Source organism: Frieseomelitta varia, unplaced genomic scaffold (assembly GCF_011392965.1).
Source record: "Frieseomelitta varia isolate USP_RPSP 00005682 unplaced genomic scaffold, Fvar_1.2 scaffold_67, whole genome shotgun sequence".
In the NCBI taxonomy this organism is placed as follows: Eukaryota; Metazoa; Arthropoda; class Insecta; order Hymenoptera; family Apidae; genus Frieseomelitta; species Frieseomelitta varia.
The window spans coordinates 181,561-202,092 of NW_025110445.1; the positions used below are offsets into that span (position 1 = coordinate 181,561).

Genomic DNA, 20,532 nt, shown 5'->3' on the forward strand with positions numbered 1-20,532 from the left:
AAAAAAAAAGAAAAAAACAGTATAAAAAGGAAGGAAGACGAGCAAGAAGAGAGTCCGGTTTCTTTCTTCGTCCCCCGAGTGTCCTCGATTCAACATATCGGCGAGAGTAAATTATTTCATAGAGAGGCAGAGGAAAACCCAGAAATATCAATATCTCGCCGTAGACCACTTTCGTATCTTCTGGTAATTTAATTTCAAACGAACGTACGTTCTTCCGACCAAAAAGAAGGAGGAGGGGGAGGGGGGGAAGGGGAGCAAAATTTACCACCACGAGGCGGAGTATTTCACATTTCGCGAATAAATCCATCAAGGAAACGGGCAGTTTGCCGGCAGCGTGGCGAAATAAAAGTAACGAAAGAGGAGGCAGAAAAAAGGAGAACGAAGGGTCATTCGACCGAATCACGAGTCCGATCACGTGCTACTCGGAATACATTATCCGAAGACTAATTACCGGCGACAGTGCCTCGATACTGGGTAGGCCGACTGTGCAAGTGGTGCAGCCACTTCGAGAATGGCGGACAGAGACGGCCTCGTGGACATGGAATGAGGAGAAATGGGGAAGTAGACGCGGTTAGGTCGTTGGTAAGACGATCCTATCATCGAGTAACGGGGCCCCGGGTACAGAAATTTCGTGATCGTGACGCGGGCCGCCTGTGTCGTCATTGTCCCATCGTCGATCATGAACCACACGGTTACAACGGGGGCCTGCGAACCTACCGCCGGTCCCGTTTGAACAGAAACAAATATTCAACGTGCAAAACCTGCGCTGACGAAGGAGCTCGCCGTTCCCCGCCGCCGGCTGCCGGCGAAATGTTACGTGGAATTTCCATGTGTACGACGGAGGCTTCGCCTCTTATCACCGTACATACATCTTGCCTGCTCGGTGTATCACGAGTATGAATAATGCTTGTAACTTTAGATCTAACGCTCTTTAAACGGAAGAGGCATTATGCCGGGCCTTTTTTATCGAGAGGTACGCGCTTCGTGCTTCCCTTCGGCCTCCGTTGTGTTGTTCGTTATGTTTTATCTTTGTTTCTTCATCATCTGCTTTGTACGTTTCCTGAATTTCGCTTGGAATTGTGACGTTTAGAACGAAAGCTTCTGCCCGGTTTCTACGCGATAATGTAAGTTACGAAAAAAAAAAAAAAAAAATCGTTCTTTCGTTATCCCGAAATCGCTGACTGGATTTCCATATCGTCCATCGAAAGTGAGAGACTCTAGTTTCTTCTGCTTCGTGGAAATCTCTGTTACGCGCAAAGCCATCGAACTGCGATTTATCGCGGTATACGCGTTGTTGAACAGCGATAGAAGCAACAAGCGTGAAGACGCAAAAAGGAAAAAAAGAAAAAAAAAAGAAAGAAAGATGCGCAAAGCACGCTCAGTCGTAGGAGCGACAACCGCTAAGAAAAAACGACGATTTTATTTCTGGATCATTGTTACAGGAAGCTCGTGTCAGGAGATCATCAAGGCGTAACCATGCCGGTCGCATCCTCCAACAGCCACGACGGCCGATTGGCCGATCTTAAACCGCTCGACTGCTTCTTCCGCTTTGCTTTTTTTTCTTCTTTTTGTTTTTCTCTTTTTTTTTCTACTTTTCTCCTGCCCTGTTTCGTTGCTTTCTTTCACCTCTCGCTTGCCCCTCGAAAAATACCGCGGAAGCAAGCACGCTTGACGCGACCGATTTTACGGCTGCTCGCTCAAAGTGACGCAATTAGTCATTAAATTCATACGCGTCTGAATTTCATCGACCGCGAGAAGTAATAAAAAGACTCAAAAGAGGTGGAGAAATGTGAAGAGAGAGAGAGAGAGAGAGAAAGGATTAAAGGAAATAGGTGGAGAGGACAGATGTGTTTAAAAGAAGGAAAAGGGTACTTTGTAGACTGTCAAACTGTCACAAACACAGGCAGCGTATCTGTACGTCAACTCGAGAAGTTTGCGGTAAATGATCGCCAATGTGCGAGGTGCTTCAAACCTTTTGCATGTTTATTGCTCGTCCCCTATTTGGCTCCGCTTTACCCGTAATCTCGTCCTGCGAGAGTTGTTTTTTGCCCCCACCCAGTGGTCATCATCATTACGTGCCTGCCTGGTGATTCAATTTTTCTGATACCGCTGCGCCAGGCAAAAAGCACGCGTAACGTCCGCGAGAGCATGTTCCCCATCGTTTCTCCCCGTTAATTACGAAGTGTAATTAAATAACGTCGATAATTGATTTCGATCTGCTTACGATATCGGCCGCGACGTTCTGTCGTCCGCCAAGTCTGCCCTCGATTCATTCAAAGGGGGTGGGAAATCACGACTCGATTCGCAATACGTCGTGTCGCGTATTTATATTTTCTTCGGATTATGTAAATTCCACAACTAAATTCCAGAATCAACAGCGCAGTGGAGAATGGTGTATCTCAGCTATGAAAATAAGTGGAGGCGAAGCTTTAATGGTTGGAAAATGTTATTTCAGTTGATAGAAGGTCCGCCTGATGCAAGTTCGGAATAGTTGCTAGCTGAGCAGCAGTTGGAGGAGCGACGAAAGATACTGATAGTAATTTAGAGAAACTTTATCTTTTTCAGACTTTGGAAATTTTAACAGATCAGTGGTATAAGAAAAAAAAAAAAAAAAACAAAAGTATTAGTATTTTCGAAACGATGACAAGATGAAAAAATGTTGATAACCCATTAGTGGACGAAGAATATTGAATTATTCTTTTCGGAAGTAGAGCAATGCTATTAGAAATAAATTGCCATGAAATGGTATCTTTTTTTTTTTTTCACCTGGTTCTAGTTTGCTGACCGATTGTTCAGTCCACGATATCCATCTATCTTCTACGATGTTTTCGCAAGCGGGGCCCACGCGTTTATCACAAGTCGCGGGGAATTTATGTATTTCAACGGGAACACAGATCGCGCAGATGGTGGCTTCTTGAATAATTTCCCCCCTCGACCGCCCCTTACGAAATACCGTATTCACGGTACGCGCGTTTCCAAGGAAGAGAATTCGCGCGCGACACGCTACGACGGGAAATTGGTTTTCATTGTTGTAAAAGTGTTCCACTCCTTTCAGACGATTGTTCAAATTCAATTCTGCGCTCGTAAACCGTATTGGGACCGCTGGAAACTTCCCGTAGCCGGAGATATTAGAAACTCCTCCAAGACGAAAGGGAGAAAGAGAGACAGAGAGACAGGAAAAGAAAGAAAAATGACTTAGTTGGTTACTCGTCAGCGATAAAGGTTACAAATGACGTAGTTAATAGACGGGTTTTTTTTTTTCTTCGTCGTCTTCTTCTTTTTTTCATTCTTTCGATGAACAGGTGATAATTACGGAAAACGCTAACGGGGTAAGCAAAGCAGCTCTTTACGGAGAATAACACCGTTTTTCTGTCGGTGTAGCCGACTCGTTCGCTGCTTAATTATGCTTACAGGTCGGCCAAACACGGACGCGTAGTTTATATTAATTACACCCCGGAAGATTCAATTAGTGCATTTCTCATTACACTTACTTATAGCAGTATCCATTATTCATGAGAAACCGCGCGCAGTTTCAGAGGATACCTGACAATGTATGTGATCGTTACAGGCTATTGTTGCAACAGTTTCTTTTTCTTTCCATTCTTCCTTTTTTTTCCTTTCTTTTTCTTTTTCGTACGCGACACTCGATGAAAATGTGTCCAACACGCGCAACACTGAACTGGCAAAATTGCCTCGTTAATGGAAAACCTCGTCGACTGTCGTTTCATTGTTAGTGCAGTTCCGAGAATTTTTCTTTGTTAGATCGAGCAATTGTTAACCCGTTAAGTGTTTATGAAATCCGCGATTTTGGACGTGGAGTGAAATAGTATGTGACAAGTCTATTGGATGAGCCGTTGACTTTTCGTTTTACCTTTTTTTATGTATGATTGCTCATTGTTTCGGAATGAAATAATTTTTTTTTCTTCCCATCAAAAAGGAAAAATAATACGCGGTATCCGGTCTTTTAACATACGTTTCGTTTTATCCACTTTGTTCCATTTGTTTCATCCTCTGCGCGAAGGTAAGCTTTAGTGCTCTTGCGGATATTGGATTATACGGAATTATTGAAATTATTGGAATTATTGAATTATCCTATTATCAAAGTATTATTAAATTGGGATTTATTGAATTCCGCCGAGGTAACATGTAATATGTTACGACGAATCTATGGAAGTAGCTGAAAAAGGAGCAGAAATTTTACAAGTACACTTTTGGTTCGTCCAAACCAGAAAGGAATATTTAAAGATGAAAATAAAATATAATTTCGAAAAATGATCTCGGAAATATTCGTATACGAATTGCTCTCGTACATTTTATATAGAATTATTAAAAACATTCTGTCTTGCAACTGACGTTCACTCGCGTCAAGCGTTCCCACAATTTTGCAAAGCCAAAATTTCTCCTTTGCTAAAATTTTCTCTCAATTACACGTTCTAATACGCGTCTTTCACCCGCGTGTTTAGATCTTCTTCACGAGGGTTCTACGTTCGAACACTCTATTTCGCAAGTAGATGCATCGTTGATTGGATTAACGAGAACCGGCGGCGACTTTTAAACAAATTGTATTTTTAATAGATGTTACCAACCAACAGGGGAGCAAACTTTCCGCTATAACTTTCAGCGACGGTTAATCTGCCCTCTCCCCGGGGTTTAATCGAATTCAAGAAGTTTTAAAGTTTGATCCGTATTTACATCGGTTGCCAGGGCGAGTTTTCTTTCTAGCCTAGCTCCTCGTCGTCCTGCACCAAGCCGCACAAATTTTCAACCGGTTTTCGACACTGGCCACTCGTTTTCCTTTCTTTCTCTTTTTTTTTTTCTTCTTTCTTTTCTCTTTTTAGTCCCACTCCTCTGTCGAAATATTTTAGATCGTTTCAGCTTCAGTTCCATCCGTTCGAGAGCAGTGAAAGAGCGTGAAAATAATATTCTCTCTCCTCGCTTCTCTCTTTTTCCCGCGTCGAGTCTCTCTGATGTTTTCTTTTGCTTTTTGAAACTGTGCACAACGCGCAATCGACGCGCGAATCGACGGCGTAGCGCGTAGAAATTCGCGCTGCCTGGCTTTTTTCACGCGAAAAACCCGTTCAAACAGAACGGAAAGGAGCGAGCGAGCGAAAAAGAGAGAGAGAGAGAGAGAGAGAACGAGGAAGAGAAGAGCGTTAAAATGAGCTACTGCACACAGCGGAACTTTAAACAGATAATCCGGGGCAACGCTGTTTCGTTCGAATTGCTTAAAACTGTCTTCGGTTCGATGGCTGAAAACGCGAGGAGGAGAGAGTAGGTCAAGGAGGTGCTTGACAAATCTCCTTCGACTTGCTCTCGATATTTTCGCTCGAGTGTTCCGTTCGAGAAAAATCAACTGTGCCGCGAGTGCGAACGTTGCTTCGTACTTTACAAGAATTTAAATAAGATCGGGGGCGGAATCGAAGACAGATAGAGGGTAAGGTGATTTTCAATCGACGTGGCTCAATCAAATTCTTTAGACCCGGGGGGGAGGGGGGAGGGAAGAGATTCTACGGAATCGGCGGCGGCGGAGTGTCTCCCGGCTATATATATCCCAAGCCAAATACCATTTCGTGGTTGTCAAGTGTTCAAACGTACAAATATCACCGAGGTTGCGCGGGAATTTAACACGTTTCGCGTCACATCTGTCACCCGCGAAAATTTGTTTTCTTCCTTTCTTTCTCTCTCTCCCACACACACATACACACACATATACACATTTCTTTGCCTTGATCTAAAATTATGATGAATGTGTCTTCACGAAAATTTTCCAATGTTCCAATCCAATTTTCAATACTTTCCAGAATTCTGTATCTTCTGGTTATCATCTTATTTGGATTATTTACAATTATGCTTAAACTATCTGGAAATTATCAATCTAAAATATCTCGTAGCGAAAGTAGAAGTTTTTCGAGATAATCGAGAAGTCGAAGCACGTGCCAATTATAAAGGGTTGATTAGAAAGATAATTATGCAGCGTCTATCGTTTCAGTCGGGGGCACATATAGAGAAATTTACATAATGAGACCGAAACGTACTCTGAATTCTTCAGCAGAAAAAAAATAGTCGAGTAACATTCTCTTGCACTATCAAGTTAATTAAATGAGATTAACTACGAAGAAAATGAAAAAAAAAATTTTTTTTTGGAAACAGCTGAGATTGGAAAAGGAAAAGAGGCAGGGAAAGTAAATTCCAATGAATTAAAATCTTCGAGAATTGGATCAAAAATATTTTGGTGGAATGAAATGCGCGAACGAAGATAAATAATTTTTGCGTCGAACGGAGGGAAAACGGAAATGCTCTCGACGAACGTGGATGCTTTTCGACGTCAGCCAGAGCTCGAAAATTTGTGGATTTTTCCACACGCGGAAAATCGATACGCGGCGGGAGGGGTATCGCGATTCTATCGGCAAACATGGATTACACTACACCTGGACGTATAATCCGCGAAATGGACGATTAATAACGATCGAGTATATGCACGTTGGAAAAAAATGAAATATGAATCAGAAAATTCTATCAAACGCGTAACGTGATTAAACTGCGGACACGCCAAGCATTTTGTCATAAATTCCACCGATTAGCGATCCTGCCATTGTTATTTTCTCCTTTTTTCTAAACCTGCCGCTGCTCCAGTATTTTCTAATTTCTCGAATATCTCGTTAATATTACGCACGATTTATACGTTCGCGATAATATTGCGATTAATAATTTTTACAACTTCTTCACTGAGTTAATCAGGAGTAATTAACTTCATTCGATGGCATTTCTGTAGGGAACGAAACAGACTGAAATTTTACAAGTTGAAAGACTGAAAAAAATTCTAGCTGTTAGTATCTGGTAATTAAATGATTTTAGAGTCGATAAAAAATATTCCATCGTTTTTAATTGGTCTCTATACTTTGAAATTCGATATTAAAATTTATTACACGACATTATCATAATTGAATTATTCAACTTTCCTCTTCTTACTCTGTTTCGTTCAGAAACATATACTTTCAACCTCCTCACGATTATTTGAAAAAAAAAAAAAAAAAATTCTAACGAAACAGAGCTAATCTTTGCAAAGATTAAAAGTGAATGGAATTTCAATAATACAACTCGAGGCAATTCCAAGCTCTTCCCTGTTAACTAAAAAGTCCGTGCTGACCATAGAAATCTAGAGTTGTCGATAGAAACGAAACGAATCTAATCGTAACAAAATGTAACTGTATGTCTCGCGAATTAATTAAAAAGCCGTTTATAGAAAGGATGGAGAGCAAAACAGGAGCACGTTCGACCGCTCGAAATTGGGTAAAAAGAGAAAAAAGAAAAAGAAGAAAAAAAAATAAAAAATGAAAAGAAAAGAAAAAGGGACAGAGAAAGACCAACGTTCGACGTAACGTAACAGCAGTTGTACGGTCGCATTCCAGGGTGACCTGAATCTCGGCCTGACCTTCCTCCGCGCATACTTTCTTCGCGATCGAACGAAGCAAATAGCCGTCGACCGTCCGAATATCGTCTGGAGACCCGTTACGTCCTCAGCGAGGCGGCTCACGTGCCGCATAAAAGCGGCGATGGCTGACTCGTACGAAACGACACACGTCTATTTTATCCGTCGTCCACGCCGGCATTTAATCATTCCGCGGTGCGCTTGCACGCTTCATGGAATTCCCTTATTCGTCCGGGGACATACATATATGTAGGATCGGCGGATGCGTGGCACCGTTCAACGTCGACGAATCGGGAGAAAGAGCGATTCTTCGTTCTGTGCCGGTGAGCTGCTGCACGCTCAACAGCCGTGCTCTGGTCTTTTTGACCCGCGCCGGAACATTTCCACAATGTTGCAGGGATATCGCGCGTCCATCGAGTTGGATCCGTACACACATACACACGCACACACAACAAATACATAAACGCGCGCGTGAGAGAGTACGAGATAACGATTCAATCTTACCTGGGTTGCTGTCGGCGTTCGAGCTGAATAGAACGCACAGGCCGGTCTCGTAGTTGACCGCCTGGCAGGAATCGTTCGCTTGACAGGTCTCCAAGCAATCGGTGAGCATCAGCGTACCAGGTATGGACTCGAGCATGTTCGTGGGCGCAGTGAACACGTAGCCGGTCACCAGCTCGAAGCCCACCATTTCTGGGTCGCACTCGTCGGAACCGGCGGATGGCCCCGTGTAATCTGGCCCAGAAAGCCCCGACGGCACCGCGGAAGGGGCTGGCTGCTGCTGGTCAGCCGCGTGCGTCGACTCCGCCGCCGCCGCCACGCGACCCAACCTCGCCATAGCCTGCAGCACCAGCAACGCCGTGATGAGTCTTGTCATCGTGCCGCTCCACCTGTTTCGCGATCTTCAACTGTAAACAGAGAAAAAAGAAAGAACGGCACACGATTACTTCATCGGTTTTCGATTCATTGGTCGAGAATTGATCGACTCGTTCGGTTGAGAACTCATCAACTCAGATACGAGAGAGTAAAAGTGGAGCGTTAAATCAGATTAATCGTAAAAATAAAAATAAGCGAATGACAATTTTGAAAATACTATCTTTCAGATCATCTTGTTGCGACAGGCTGAATTTTTAGGAACGACTCGAGTCGATCGACTACATTCCCTACAGTTCGAATTAAACTTGAAGTGTTCTAAGACTTGGAGTGTTCAGTACTGTTTTTGCGTTAACTCGTGGTTACGACTGATTACGGTCGCGGTTGTAGATCACCGTGCAATCTGGAGCGTTTTAGATAATTTGCCAGTTCTCTCGGTATTAATTTGCGATCTTTGAAATTGTCGCTTATAGCGGATCTTACATCGCGGCACCCTGTGTGACACTGCGGAGAAGAAAATTGATTCCCTCTGGTTCGTTTTTTACGGTTAACGAGCATCGAGGCGCTGGTAGTTAAATATAAACTCGATTTTTAAATGGGACTCGACGTAAGTTTAAAGACTATTTGAATCTATAGCAATCTCAATTTAATCTGACACTTTGCGTCCGTTTTTCAACTCGTTCAACCTGTTCCACGAGCACCCCATAGAAATCTTGTAACGTGAAATTAACGACGATTCCTTCTCACCGCGTTGTTGCGCGTTTTATTTGCATACTGACAAGGGTTAACAACACGAAATAGATAGTCGTAAAGTCTATGATTTGAACACAGGAAGCTGTCGATCATTCTTATTTTTATCAATTGCTGGTAATCGGCAGGTATTCGTTACGCGAAAGTGATCCCTCCATCGGTATTGAAATTTTATTATCACACGATCTTCCAGAGTCTTCAGTCTTGATTTTTTCACACTTTTCATTCTAATAGCTTTTTTTCTTTTTTTAAATTTTATAATATGAAACAATATTATTCATTTCAATTTGGAAAATTAGTCCTAACATCTATTAGACAATTCACGCACGATACTCGGTGATATTTCAAATGTTACGAACTCTTGTCCGCGAAACTCATTGGAGGATATACCAAATTCGATCAAATAGTCCTTCTTCCCCCCCCCCCTCTTTTCTGTTTATCCCGATCTTTACATCGCGCAAATTGAATATCAACCGAATATCAACAAATTGTTCCTCCGACAATATTTGTATCCCTCGAAGCTGCGTCGTCGAAATGTTTCCCATTCTATCAAAACATGCTGCCGTTCCAGCCACGGGGAAAACGTACGTAAATAACAAGCGTATTTCTGCGTACATCTGTTCCGATCGCGTTGTTTTCCGTCGCGCGGAAAACTAAATAACAGTCGCGGCTCGAAACGATTCGAAACGCCTGCGTCCGCGAGTTTTGGCGCGCGCGACCGCGCCTGCGATCGCGCGGCTCGACGAGTGGCCCCCTCGAGGAGCAAAGAGGCTCGAGAGCGTGCGTGGCCGAACCGTTTTGGAATTTGCGTTGAAATTCTGACTCGCGGCCGCGGAAACGAACGCGGGACCACGTTGAAACACGACACAGCCGTGTCGCACTCCACGGAACGACGGTTGAAACAATTACACCCGAATGCACTCACCGCGATACACCACGAAACGCTTTCCACTGGCCGTCTTCCACATACCTGTCGTGAGATTATCGATATCGAATTCGAAGCTGGGCCAAACGGTGCAAACTTTCTCCTCTGCACTTCTTCTCTCCGTGTTCTGCGACCACCACCAGCGAAAAAAAAAAAATAAAAAAAGAAAAACGTGGAGGAATGCGTTTGTATTCACGAAGCGAACGTATCTCTCGATGCGAGGATCACATCGACGAACACCGGCTGCCGGACGACGAGGAGATCGGAGGATCGCGTGCGTTGTCACCACCAGTGTGAAGAAAGAAATCGAGGAAAATCACAAATCGCGGGTCCGGCTAGAGGTCCGCCGAGAGTTGAACTTGATCTTGAGGACGAGAGTCGCGCGAGAGTTTGCCACTCGGTTGGAAATTAAACGACGATTTGCAATGATAATGTACGGACCTCGCGAGCACCGCGCTGCAGGGTATAACGACGTCGACCGGCTGGCTCTTAGGCACTGGGTACACCTGGCTGAGCCGCGGCGCACGACTCTTCCTCGACCGAACAGGCGAAGGGGGAGGGGGCACTGGGACCGCTGCCGACTAAGGAGGACAGAACGGTACGCACAATTCGATCGCAGGCTTCGACACCATTGAAAACAAGCCAACCTCTTTCTCTCCTTCCCTTTCTCGCGTGTGTATGTGCGTGTGTGTGTCCATTGCCTCCACCCGAATTCTTCCCCCATTCCGCTACTTCCTCGTATTCTTATCGGGATCGTAGCTCACTTCACCTCTCTCTCGCCTCGCTGCTACCCACCGCCACGTACCGATAGACCTCGATTTCGTTCACGTAGGCATTTCGGAGCGCGATCCGCTGAAATTCTATTCTTACCAGGCTTCAATTTTTCTAACGTGAATCCGCCCTCACGTTAGAAAAATTTCCTCCTTCGTGCCTTCGTGTCTCACACGGAGTCGCGCTAGAAGAGTCTTCCCTTCTTCCCTTCCTGGATAAGTTGCAATAATTCGACTAATACGATGTATAAAGGTTCATTTCGTACACGCGAATGCACTTTGCCTCGGCGACACTCTCGCGAGGCAGAGATTGCGAGTGACGTTAATGAGCAAACTGGATCCGGTGGAATTAATACGAGGGCAACCAGGGGCTACCACTCGTGAGAACGTTACGCCGACGCTGACAATCGCGAAGTGCCGGGAATTTATTGAAATTTCCACCGATGTTTTACGCGCGCGCCGGATGTTCCGCGCGAAACGATCCCTCGCTGAACCTGAATCAACGCTGCGTTCGCGTTCCATTTAAGACCGTGCGACGCGTGTGACGTGTGACTGATATCCTCCGCCGAGGAAAGGAAAATTTCCTCGGGACACGAGAGAAACGATATATCGGAAGCGAACCGGTCGAAGGAATGCGTACGATGCGTACGACGCGACAGGGAACGTACTCTAACGGTGAGGACGTCAGGCTGCCGAATTATGCGTTACGTGTAAGATCGTGAACAGGCATGCGAGAGGGATTTTGCGCTCTGATCGATTGGAAGGGAAAAAATCGAATCGCAACGTGTGATTAACTGGGGACGGCTAACCCAGAATTTCGCGTTTGCGTGCCGAATAAATGGTAATTATCGCGGCGAGTGTACACACAGGCCATGGTAGCGGACAAGGAATGCAGGAAGATGGCGAGGAATGGGGTGGGGAAGAGGAAAAGCAGGAGATCCCAAAGAGAGCAAAATCGGGTGCACGTGTGAACAGTGCGACCTAAGCGGGCGTCGGTGTCCCTCTGAACGTATACTCTGGCCGATTCACGCCGTGCTTAGATGCTGTTCGACGTGGAAGAAGCGAAACGAACATCGGCTCGGTGAGAAAGAATGGAGGAGGAGAGAGAGAAAGAGAAAGAACGAGAATGAGTTTGAGAGAGAGAGAGAGAGAGAGAGAGAGAGAGAGAGAGAACACGCGAACGAGGAAAAGAGAGAGACACACGTAGGCACTCGGTACCAGGTGCCTATACCATCGCGTCACCATGCTGGAATAACGGTGCCTGGATGTCTCATCGGGTTCAATCGCAATCGGCAATCTTCCGCCGCGGAATTTCGCAAGGAAACGACCGTTTTGTCGTCGTGCTCGTCTTCGTCGATTTACGAGCGGCCGCTATTCGTCCGCCCTTGAGTACCGATCGACCCAATGGCCCCCTGGCCGTGTCGTTTCGTCCGCCGATGCGTGCGTTACCGACGACCCGTTTCTAATAAAGTTACGACCGCCAGTTCCCCGCTGTCGTCCCATTTAATTGCTCTTTTTCGCGTAACGCGTATTGTTCCACGGGCGTTCCCATCCTGACTCGTGCTTTTATTTCTTCGATGAGACTGTGACTTTCATTCGTGTTTAAAAAAGAAATTAACTCGACGAGATAGATAACTGACGTTTCAATTAGTGGCCGTAATTCAATCAGTTCACTTTGCAAGAAGCAATTATTTGCAAATAATTTTTCCTGCAGTCGCGGGGGGAATTATTTCAGGCATCATTCAGAAATGTAATACCTCACTTGGAAATTTACTCAAGCCTGACCGGCGTCGAGCGATTAAGTTCACAAAGTACGTATTATATAGTTTAAACGGAACCCCTAATCACGGATAATAAATTTCATATTAAACCGCGCGATGTGACTAATAACGTAATTAACGTATAATTAAAACGTAATTTGTGCAACCTTATCGCAGTTTGTTTATTTATATATTTACGCGAACTAGTCTGACCAGATTTCCAACTTGTTAAACTAGTCGAGCGGGGACGTTCGATCGTGTTGATTCAACATCGCGTGAAAATTTTAAATATTATCGAAAGTGACTAACGCGAGATTCCTGTCTGGAAAATATTTGTTTAAACCGGTAACACATTACGGGGAACTTTTTACTCCGAAGAAAATTTATCTGGCATACCGCGGCGTATGCTGTTCATATTTTATCGAACGTTTTAATATTTAGACTTTATAGTTCCACCCACTGTAGCTGGAGCTTATGGATTTTCGATATCTTTCAGTCTCTCTCCGCGACGCGGCACGTAATGCCGCGCGTCGCCGCCGGTTATTTCAAGTTTCTCCTTCGATTCAACGTTAACCGAGCAAATAAGATACCGTAATAATGCTTGGCTATGTAACGAGGTTAGAAGCGGTTCAATTGATATTCGCGCGAGTCGCTCTAATGCGATCCAATTATTTTAGTGGCCGGGGAAATAGATTGTATCGACCAATATGTAACCGTGATACCTCCGGCTGACTGAATCGAACGGACGACTGGTGATTCCGAATGGAAATTTTACTGCTGCATCTCCTCGTAGCGACTTTGGAGCAGGCCAATTAAAAAGAGTTGCCCGCCCACAGTGTCCGAGACTGTTTTCTGTCTGCGCTATAACTGCAAGGGAAATCGTTTGGAAATAAACAACAGGGAATCATCAATTACGTGGTATCGTATTTTTCTAACGTTTGTCGTAACAACGTTACAATCTTTAACTTTGTATTTCTTTTTCTTCTTTGGTCTTTTACGGAAGAAAGAGCTTAATACTTCAAGCGTGTACTTCTTTTCTTTTTTTAAGTACTTTTCAAGTACATGTATCTATACAAAGGACTTGAGCATCGAGTATTAAATTTTTAAATTACTCTCCTTGAATTCTCCCCCCCCCCCTCCCCATTTAATCAAGGGAATTTTAATGGTTCATTGAGGAGAAGCTGTTCGATGTTAAGTTTCCTCAACAATTATTACCTCCCTCGCTTTCAGCTGCAGAGAAACAAGTATATAAATCTCTCGACTTATTACGCAATCGAGTCGGACGTTAAACGTCCGGGCCGTTGAAATCGTGAGAATCGTTAAAATACCGGAGGGATTGCGGCGTTTATCAGCGCCGTGGATCATAAAATCCACGTTGAAAAGTAGATTAGCAGTAATACTTAAGCTCGTTCGGCTCGATCGTTGTACGCTTGCTTCGTTACGGTGAATTATGTTATGTAACTTAACTCGGCCAGCTTTTAATTTACTGGTTCGCGCGGCTTAATTTACTGTTGACCGTGCAAGCGTAACCGCGATCCCGAACAAGCGAACGTGCAACAAACGAAACGTACCGAATCGCTGCGGTGCGAACGTTTAACGGGCACGCGACTTATCGCATAACGGCGTAAGGCCGTTCTCGATACAGGTTCTCGGTCAAGCGGATTCTCAAAGTTATGCAGAAGGTTATAAGAGTGTACGAATGTCTTGAATGTCTTGTACAGCGATATACACCACCGCTCCTTCGCCTCTCCGATCTCTCGAAAATTTATAGATGTTACCTTCGTCGTAAAGAAAGTCTTCCACGCTGATTTAATTCGTACCACTTTATCCGCGTGAAAGGGAGAAAGAGATGTGAACTTTCTCTCTCTCTCTCTCTCTCTCTCTCTCTCTCTCTCTGTCCAAGTCAACGTTAAACTGCTAAATGTTATCATCCAATCCCGTCTCTACGAGACGCACTCTAAGAAACAAAGTTAACTCGTGACTTTTCTTCTTCTTCTTCTTCTTCTTGCCGATCCCTTCTGAAACTTTTATTCTCGTTTAACAACGATTCTCGCGGCCGCTTGTTCCCGCGAATCCGTCCTCCTTTCACGGACACCTGAACCCGGGTCGCAAGGTCAATTTAGCCGTTGTCCTCGAAAAATATGACGCGTTACGATTTTTGCAAAATTTCCTCGGCCGTTATTATGATACTTGAGGCGATCTACGGTCTTTATGTAGATTTCGAGGTGACCTAGAAAATTTCAGACCTGGAAACATTCGCCAAACCCGCAAAGACTCTCTCTTTGTTCTTCTTCTTCTTCTTCTTTAGATATTCTTCGGAACTTAATTTGAAAAAAATCTGAAATCTACTGTACTTGTACTTGCCACTATCGAAATGTCGTAACTCTGTCATTTTAATTAATTACACTGCTCTAACAATAATTTTCTTTTCATTAAAAGTTGTCCAACAAAGTTGCCCTCCGTGTAATACGCGGAGCGCCAATGCAAGTAGATTTGTTCATTGTTGATCAGCCACGCGGAGCTAATTCTCCAAGAAGAGATATTCAGAATTCTAAGTGTATACGATCACTTCGTGATTTATCTCGAGTTTTACATTTATATAAAAAATTCTAAGATTATAAAATCCGAGGAATATTCGTCATCGTATCGATTGCATACCAATCGAATCGGATAATGTCTCTCTCCTCTCTTGAACGTCACGGGAGGATCGATAGGCAGCAGGGTAAGGGGGTGTAACACGGTCAAAGAAGACGAAAATATAGCTTGTTACGTAATTATTCGATGCCCGGTATCATGACGTGGACGTGGTCTAGAAGCGGTCGTTTTAAAACGATAGCAAGTCGGCCTTTAAGCAGCGGCATCGAGCGGCGCACCACCGGTTTCCAGGTTGCTGCTGGTGATCGGCGATCGCAGCGGAATCGAGCGGAGCCTCCGTTAATGGTACGTTCCGTGCGGGTTCGACACGCTGTGCGTCGACCAGGAAAATGCGAGGAGTCGGATAACCAGGAAACTGGTTTATGCGTGGTTACGCTCCGCGCCTCTAAGTGGCTACCCACTACCATCTATAGATGCTACACGTTCACGGATACTGTTAGAGAGAGACACTTAGGAGGGGATTGGCTGGAACGAAATAAAGCCGGACTCTGTGGTGGCCATTGGATGGAACAGTGGCGAACGATACAGCGAGAGAACGGAGGAAAGAGAAGCGGTTGCCTTGGCGTTGCACGTAGCACCGCGAACACGAACGTGGCGTCAAGGTGGTGGGATGATTGAGCCAGCCGGAGAGGATGAAGTTCAAAGAAAACAGTGTGTATAGAATTTCGAGAGGAGGCTATTTGCTTCCTACACGATGCTTCCTTCTCCCCCCCCCCCCCTCCACCACCATGTGTATTTCGCAATCAACCGTCCTGACTGCTGATGGATTCGGCGGAAGAAGGATGAGCGGATCGGGATACGATGGGCAAAGCGTACCAAAGTAATGCGGTAATTAAACTTTGGCCGTATTAGACCAAGCCATCCCCCTTCGGCTCTTCTCTGCTGCCTCTCTCGCTGCCCCTTGCTGCCACGATCCCTCACGCGTCCTCCACTCCGCGGGAATGTCGTGGCGAGATTGATAGTGGTCCAACATCGTAGCTTCCCCCTACCCTCCTCCCCTTCGCCTGTGGAAGAAGAAGACGACCACGACCACGGCGAAGAAAGAAGAACCACCTTATTCCGCAGGCCTCTTTCGTTGTCCCACTCCAAGGCTGGCATGGCCTGTCGTAGCTTTTCTGGTTTTACTGTCCCTCGAAGAACCAGTGGCTGTTATCGCGACGGTACAGGAGAGGTGGCGTGTTGCGACTCGTGCGTTTAATCGCGATAAAAGATCTTGTCACGGGCCATGGAACGGCATTACGATCCGTAAGCTCGAGTCTCTATCGGCCGCGAGAACACTTTATTTGCATAAAGGTTAGACACACCGCGTACCCACTGCTACTGGCCTTCTCATAACTTGTTTATTTTTCGCCTCGTCCGCGTCTCTCTCTCTCTCTTTTTCTTTCTTTCTGTCGTTGTCTCTCTTACAACCGGTCGCCGGAACACCGTGACTTTCCATCCGATATGTGGATCATGTATTCGCCATCGTTGGATAAGTTTTCTCTGATGCCGCGTATCTGTCCGTTCGACGTGCCTACGGTGTTCGTTCGTATGTGTGTGTGTGTGTTTGTGTGTGTGCGATTGGCGAACACTTTTGAACGAACGTAGGGACGTTCATGGGCCGTTCACGGTGTAACTACGCGAACGTGTAACACGCTGCTGGTCTATATATGGATCGCTAGCCTCGCGCGTTATCGAATCTTTCATTCAAATGAAAGGAGGGCAGGGGGGGTTTATCGTAACGATGCAACGCGTCACGACGAAAAATTTTCGATGTTATCTCTTAATTAGATTTCGCCGCCGGCGAAATGGATTATTTCAGAACAGTTTACGTTCCTACCTACCCATTTTTCAAAATTTTGAGATCGTTCTCGATGCCCGCGATATTTTATATCCGAGATCAACGTCGCGACGTCGTTAAAACCATCTGTTCGCCTGTTAAAAACGTACAACTTCTCGCCTCGTTCTCGTACTTTAGCCTCGTGATCTCACGTGGAAACTTCTTGTTAGAGGATGACTCGGTTAACAGGTTAAAGAGCCGCAACATATGTTCCCAGTGATTTACGAATGACCGACGACGAGATGCAGGTTGAAGCGGCCGATGGATCATCGGCCAATGGACTAAAAACTATCAATGCGCGGAATACTAGTGTAGTACCGAGAAACGAGACTTGACGCCGTTCAATACGGCGTAGGGAATATACGGAGAAACGATAAGAAAAGTGGCATGAAAAAGCCGAGCGGAGGAAGGTGTTCGCACAAGGTCGTGAGACACTTGCGTGTCTAGCGAGTTAACCGCGTATAATGGCACTACCGTTCGCTGATTGTCATTACCGTTGCTTTCCGCGTTCATCAGCTTCGTGCTTGCACAACGCCGCGTGGGTTTACCACGCTAGCCAATAGCACCGGCTCGCAGGAAAGCGTTGATCACGGGATAAAGCCCCGGTGTGTTGCTAGAAACAATATAGCCCATGTCCTTTTATGCGATTGCACTCGTTTCCTCGTCTTGAAATCCCTTCCTGTTCACCCACGACGTTTCAAACGGTTACTACGCCGTCCCGTTTCGCGAAATCGCAGCAAGAACGTAATTAAAGGATACGTCCCCGCGGAACAAAACCGCCGCGAAACGTACGAACGGAAAGAACAACGGAAAGTTGGGGGAAAACCCCGGCGGCAATTAACTCACATTGTGTACGATCGATAAATGGTCTTTCTCCGTGGAAGACCAAACCGATCGTCGAACGTAAATCTCGTGGAGAAATACGACGACAACCACCACCACCATCAACAACAACAACCACTACTACCCTGTCTTCCAACTAGCAGCACTTTCCCGATCGTGCAGAACCTACGTTTCCTACGCTCGATTAACGTAGGTGACGTAACAAACCGCTCAGTCGCTAGTCCCAAGTCCTTTAGTTAAGCAGCGATTGCTACGGTCTTCCGAGAGAATCGACCCCCTGCCACCTACAGCTGCTGCATCGTCTCGACGATGGCTCGGCTCGGCTTGTCTCTTTGGGAAACTTTTCCGCGACTCTCGTGTCGCCGAGACGAGAGTAACAGTTGCTGGGTTCTCCGGTGAAGGAGAACCTTATTGCTTCAAGATCTGTGTACCGTTGCGGGATGGGTTGTTCAAACTCGACGACTTTGAATCACTCGTAAACTGTTTGCTCGCCGCGGCCGACCAACGAATTCTTTTAATCAAAAGTTGCCCGGACAACGGACGACGAATGTCGCGGGGGGGTTAGTTAATTCGTTGCTCGTTCCCTTTTTTTCCTGTTTCTACCTGCCGTGGAAAAAAACTCGTTGACTTCGTGTCAAATGGAGATTCGAGGCCTAATCGGCGTCGATCAATTTCGTTAATTGAAATTCGGAGCCTGTGCGCTGAGACTTATTTACTCCGTACGCTGCTTGAGATTAATAAATTCGCCGCGTGTTAATAAAGATGCTAATGAAACCGAAGACGTCCGGTGGAAACGTCGTACGACGAAACCTGTTGAAAGATTCCAGAGACCTGAATATACAAAACGTATATTCATCGTATTTGAAATCGTGCTTCGTTCAGATAGAAACAATGTTCCACCGGTGCGTTAATCGTCGATACTATTTTGATGATTAAATTGCATCTTCTGTGACGTTTTGACGTACAACGATATGATGCGTACACCGACTACCGACGATAATATCCGTCGTGTGTATCAGCGCAATAATTCTCTGATACGCGACGCAAGTACCACAGCAATTTCGAAAACAGTAATTTATCCTATTTGCATGTTAATCCCCGGTCTCGCATTTCATAATCTATTTTTCATTAAGCTACTCGTAGGTATTTCCCTATCAAAAGCACGACTACGATGGAATTACGATTTATGCTGTAACGATAACACAAATAACACGACGCAACACCTCGGTTGTACACGGATTTCTGAATATTCATTAAAAATTATTATGGCTAGTTAATTACAGTGATTCCCAGCCTATTAATACCGCGATATCAAGCCTCGTCCATATGCAGATGACCATATGAACCGCGAAACGAGCGAAAATTTGAAAAAAAAAAGAATCGCGTTAATTCACGGAAAATGATGTGGATATAAGTGACGAATCGGTCGTAGGTAGTTCATACAAGTTGTAATTGTGACTCGTTTTAATAACTCGTATCGGAGGAAAAATCTGTTTGAGGACGTGTGGCGTCCTGCTTGAATGAATGATACGTGACACGCGTTGCGTAACTATGTCAAACTGGTGCACGGCTAATGACTGAATAATAATGCATCCGCACTGTGAAAAGCTCTATTAGCGTTGTTAATGCGTTATGGTGTGCACCGTACGATCTCTTTGATCGTGCAACATTCATACGTATATCCGACCTAATGGAAAATTGACACAGGCACGTGCGTGTCTGATTCGTGGATTTCACAGAGGAATCGTCACTTTCTGCAGTTGTATCGAGTTAGAAATTTCTTGGATAACTGAGAGTGTTGATAAATGACGTGCCACACGCTGCTGCGTCATTCTCATTCTGGCCATTGTACCAGCGAACTATTTTAGTTTCCAAGAAGTTATTATAATGTGATCTTGATCCAATAATTTCGAATATTCCAACAACGTGATGCATTTCCCGGTTAACTAATTTTGAAATTCTTCTAACCTGAACTTCGTCAGAAAAAAGAAAAGGAATAAAATGAAAATAGTAATATTTAAAATCGATTTGATCGTCGCGCGTCAAACGTGCGTTAATCATTGCCTTTCTTCATTTATAGCACTCTCACACCGGACGTGACGTCCAATCGGTAACTAATCATCCTTTAAAAGCTGGTTGGCTCATTTGACAAAATCAAATTAAATCACGTTTTAACTTTTCGTCATTGAAATTAATTATCGATATTTCGAACCGCCGCCGGGGAATATTTTACACGAAACGTTTCATTGTTATACAGTTTCGCGACGGGGTGGGGAAGAAAAGGGGGTCGAATGAAATTATTACCTCTTTCGTTCGATCGCCGGCGATCGTCCGCGTCGCTGGCAGATATTCCAGACGAAAGAGAGAGAGAGAGAGAGAGAGAGACGAGTACGTAGGGAACGTGCCCGAGAACCGAATAATTTATTAATTTTCCCCTTCTTTTGTCTACCAAGAGTCCGTGACTCTCCGTCGACCCACTCAATTTTACCCGATAAGCACGAACAGAAATCTCTGCTTGGGTCCTTGCGACACGGGGGTTGAAGGGGGTGGGTGGAGGTACGAAGTACACTCCGCGCTTGACTCTTTTGCCAACGGGGGCGTGCAGCAATCTTGCCTTTTTCCTCTCTCGCGGGGCTTTTTGCCTCCACGAGAAAGAACATTGACGAAGCAGCTATTTGCCATATAAATATCTCCGTGTAATTTTGCGT

At 45.1% G+C, this 20,532-nt stretch overlaps 2 protein-coding genes across 4 annotated transcripts in view; one reads left to right on the forward strand and one right to left on the reverse strand.

The window, feature by feature from the left end:
* Positions 1-20,532, reverse strand: part of LOC122535101 — a 246,490-nt gene that overhangs the window by 86,461 nt on the left and 139,497 nt on the right. The window contains exons 1-2 of one of the 2 annotated variants that reach the window (XM_043666324.1): positions 10,023-10,504; positions 7,934-8,337 (exon numbers count right to left, since the gene is read on the reverse strand). In XM_043666324.1, coding sequence (XP_043522259.1) covers positions 7,934-8,306 — 373 coding nt within the window. In that variant the 5' untranslated portion in view covers positions 8,307-8,337; positions 10,023-10,504. Of the gene's footprint in view, positions 1-7,933; positions 8,338-10,022; positions 10,505-20,532 lie in introns of those variants that run through there. The other variant, XM_043666325.1, reaches the window with a different exon arrangement.
* Positions 13,073-20,532, forward strand: part of LOC122535103 (autophagy-related protein 16-1-like) — a 230,500-nt gene continuing 223,040 nt past the window's right edge. Inside the window, exon 1 of one of the 2 annotated variants that reach the window (XM_043666330.1) lies at positions 13,073-13,425. The gene's annotated coding sequence lies outside the window, so the exon portion shown is untranslated. The remainder of the gene's footprint in view (positions 13,426-20,532) is intronic. The other variant, XM_043666329.1, reaches the window with a different exon arrangement.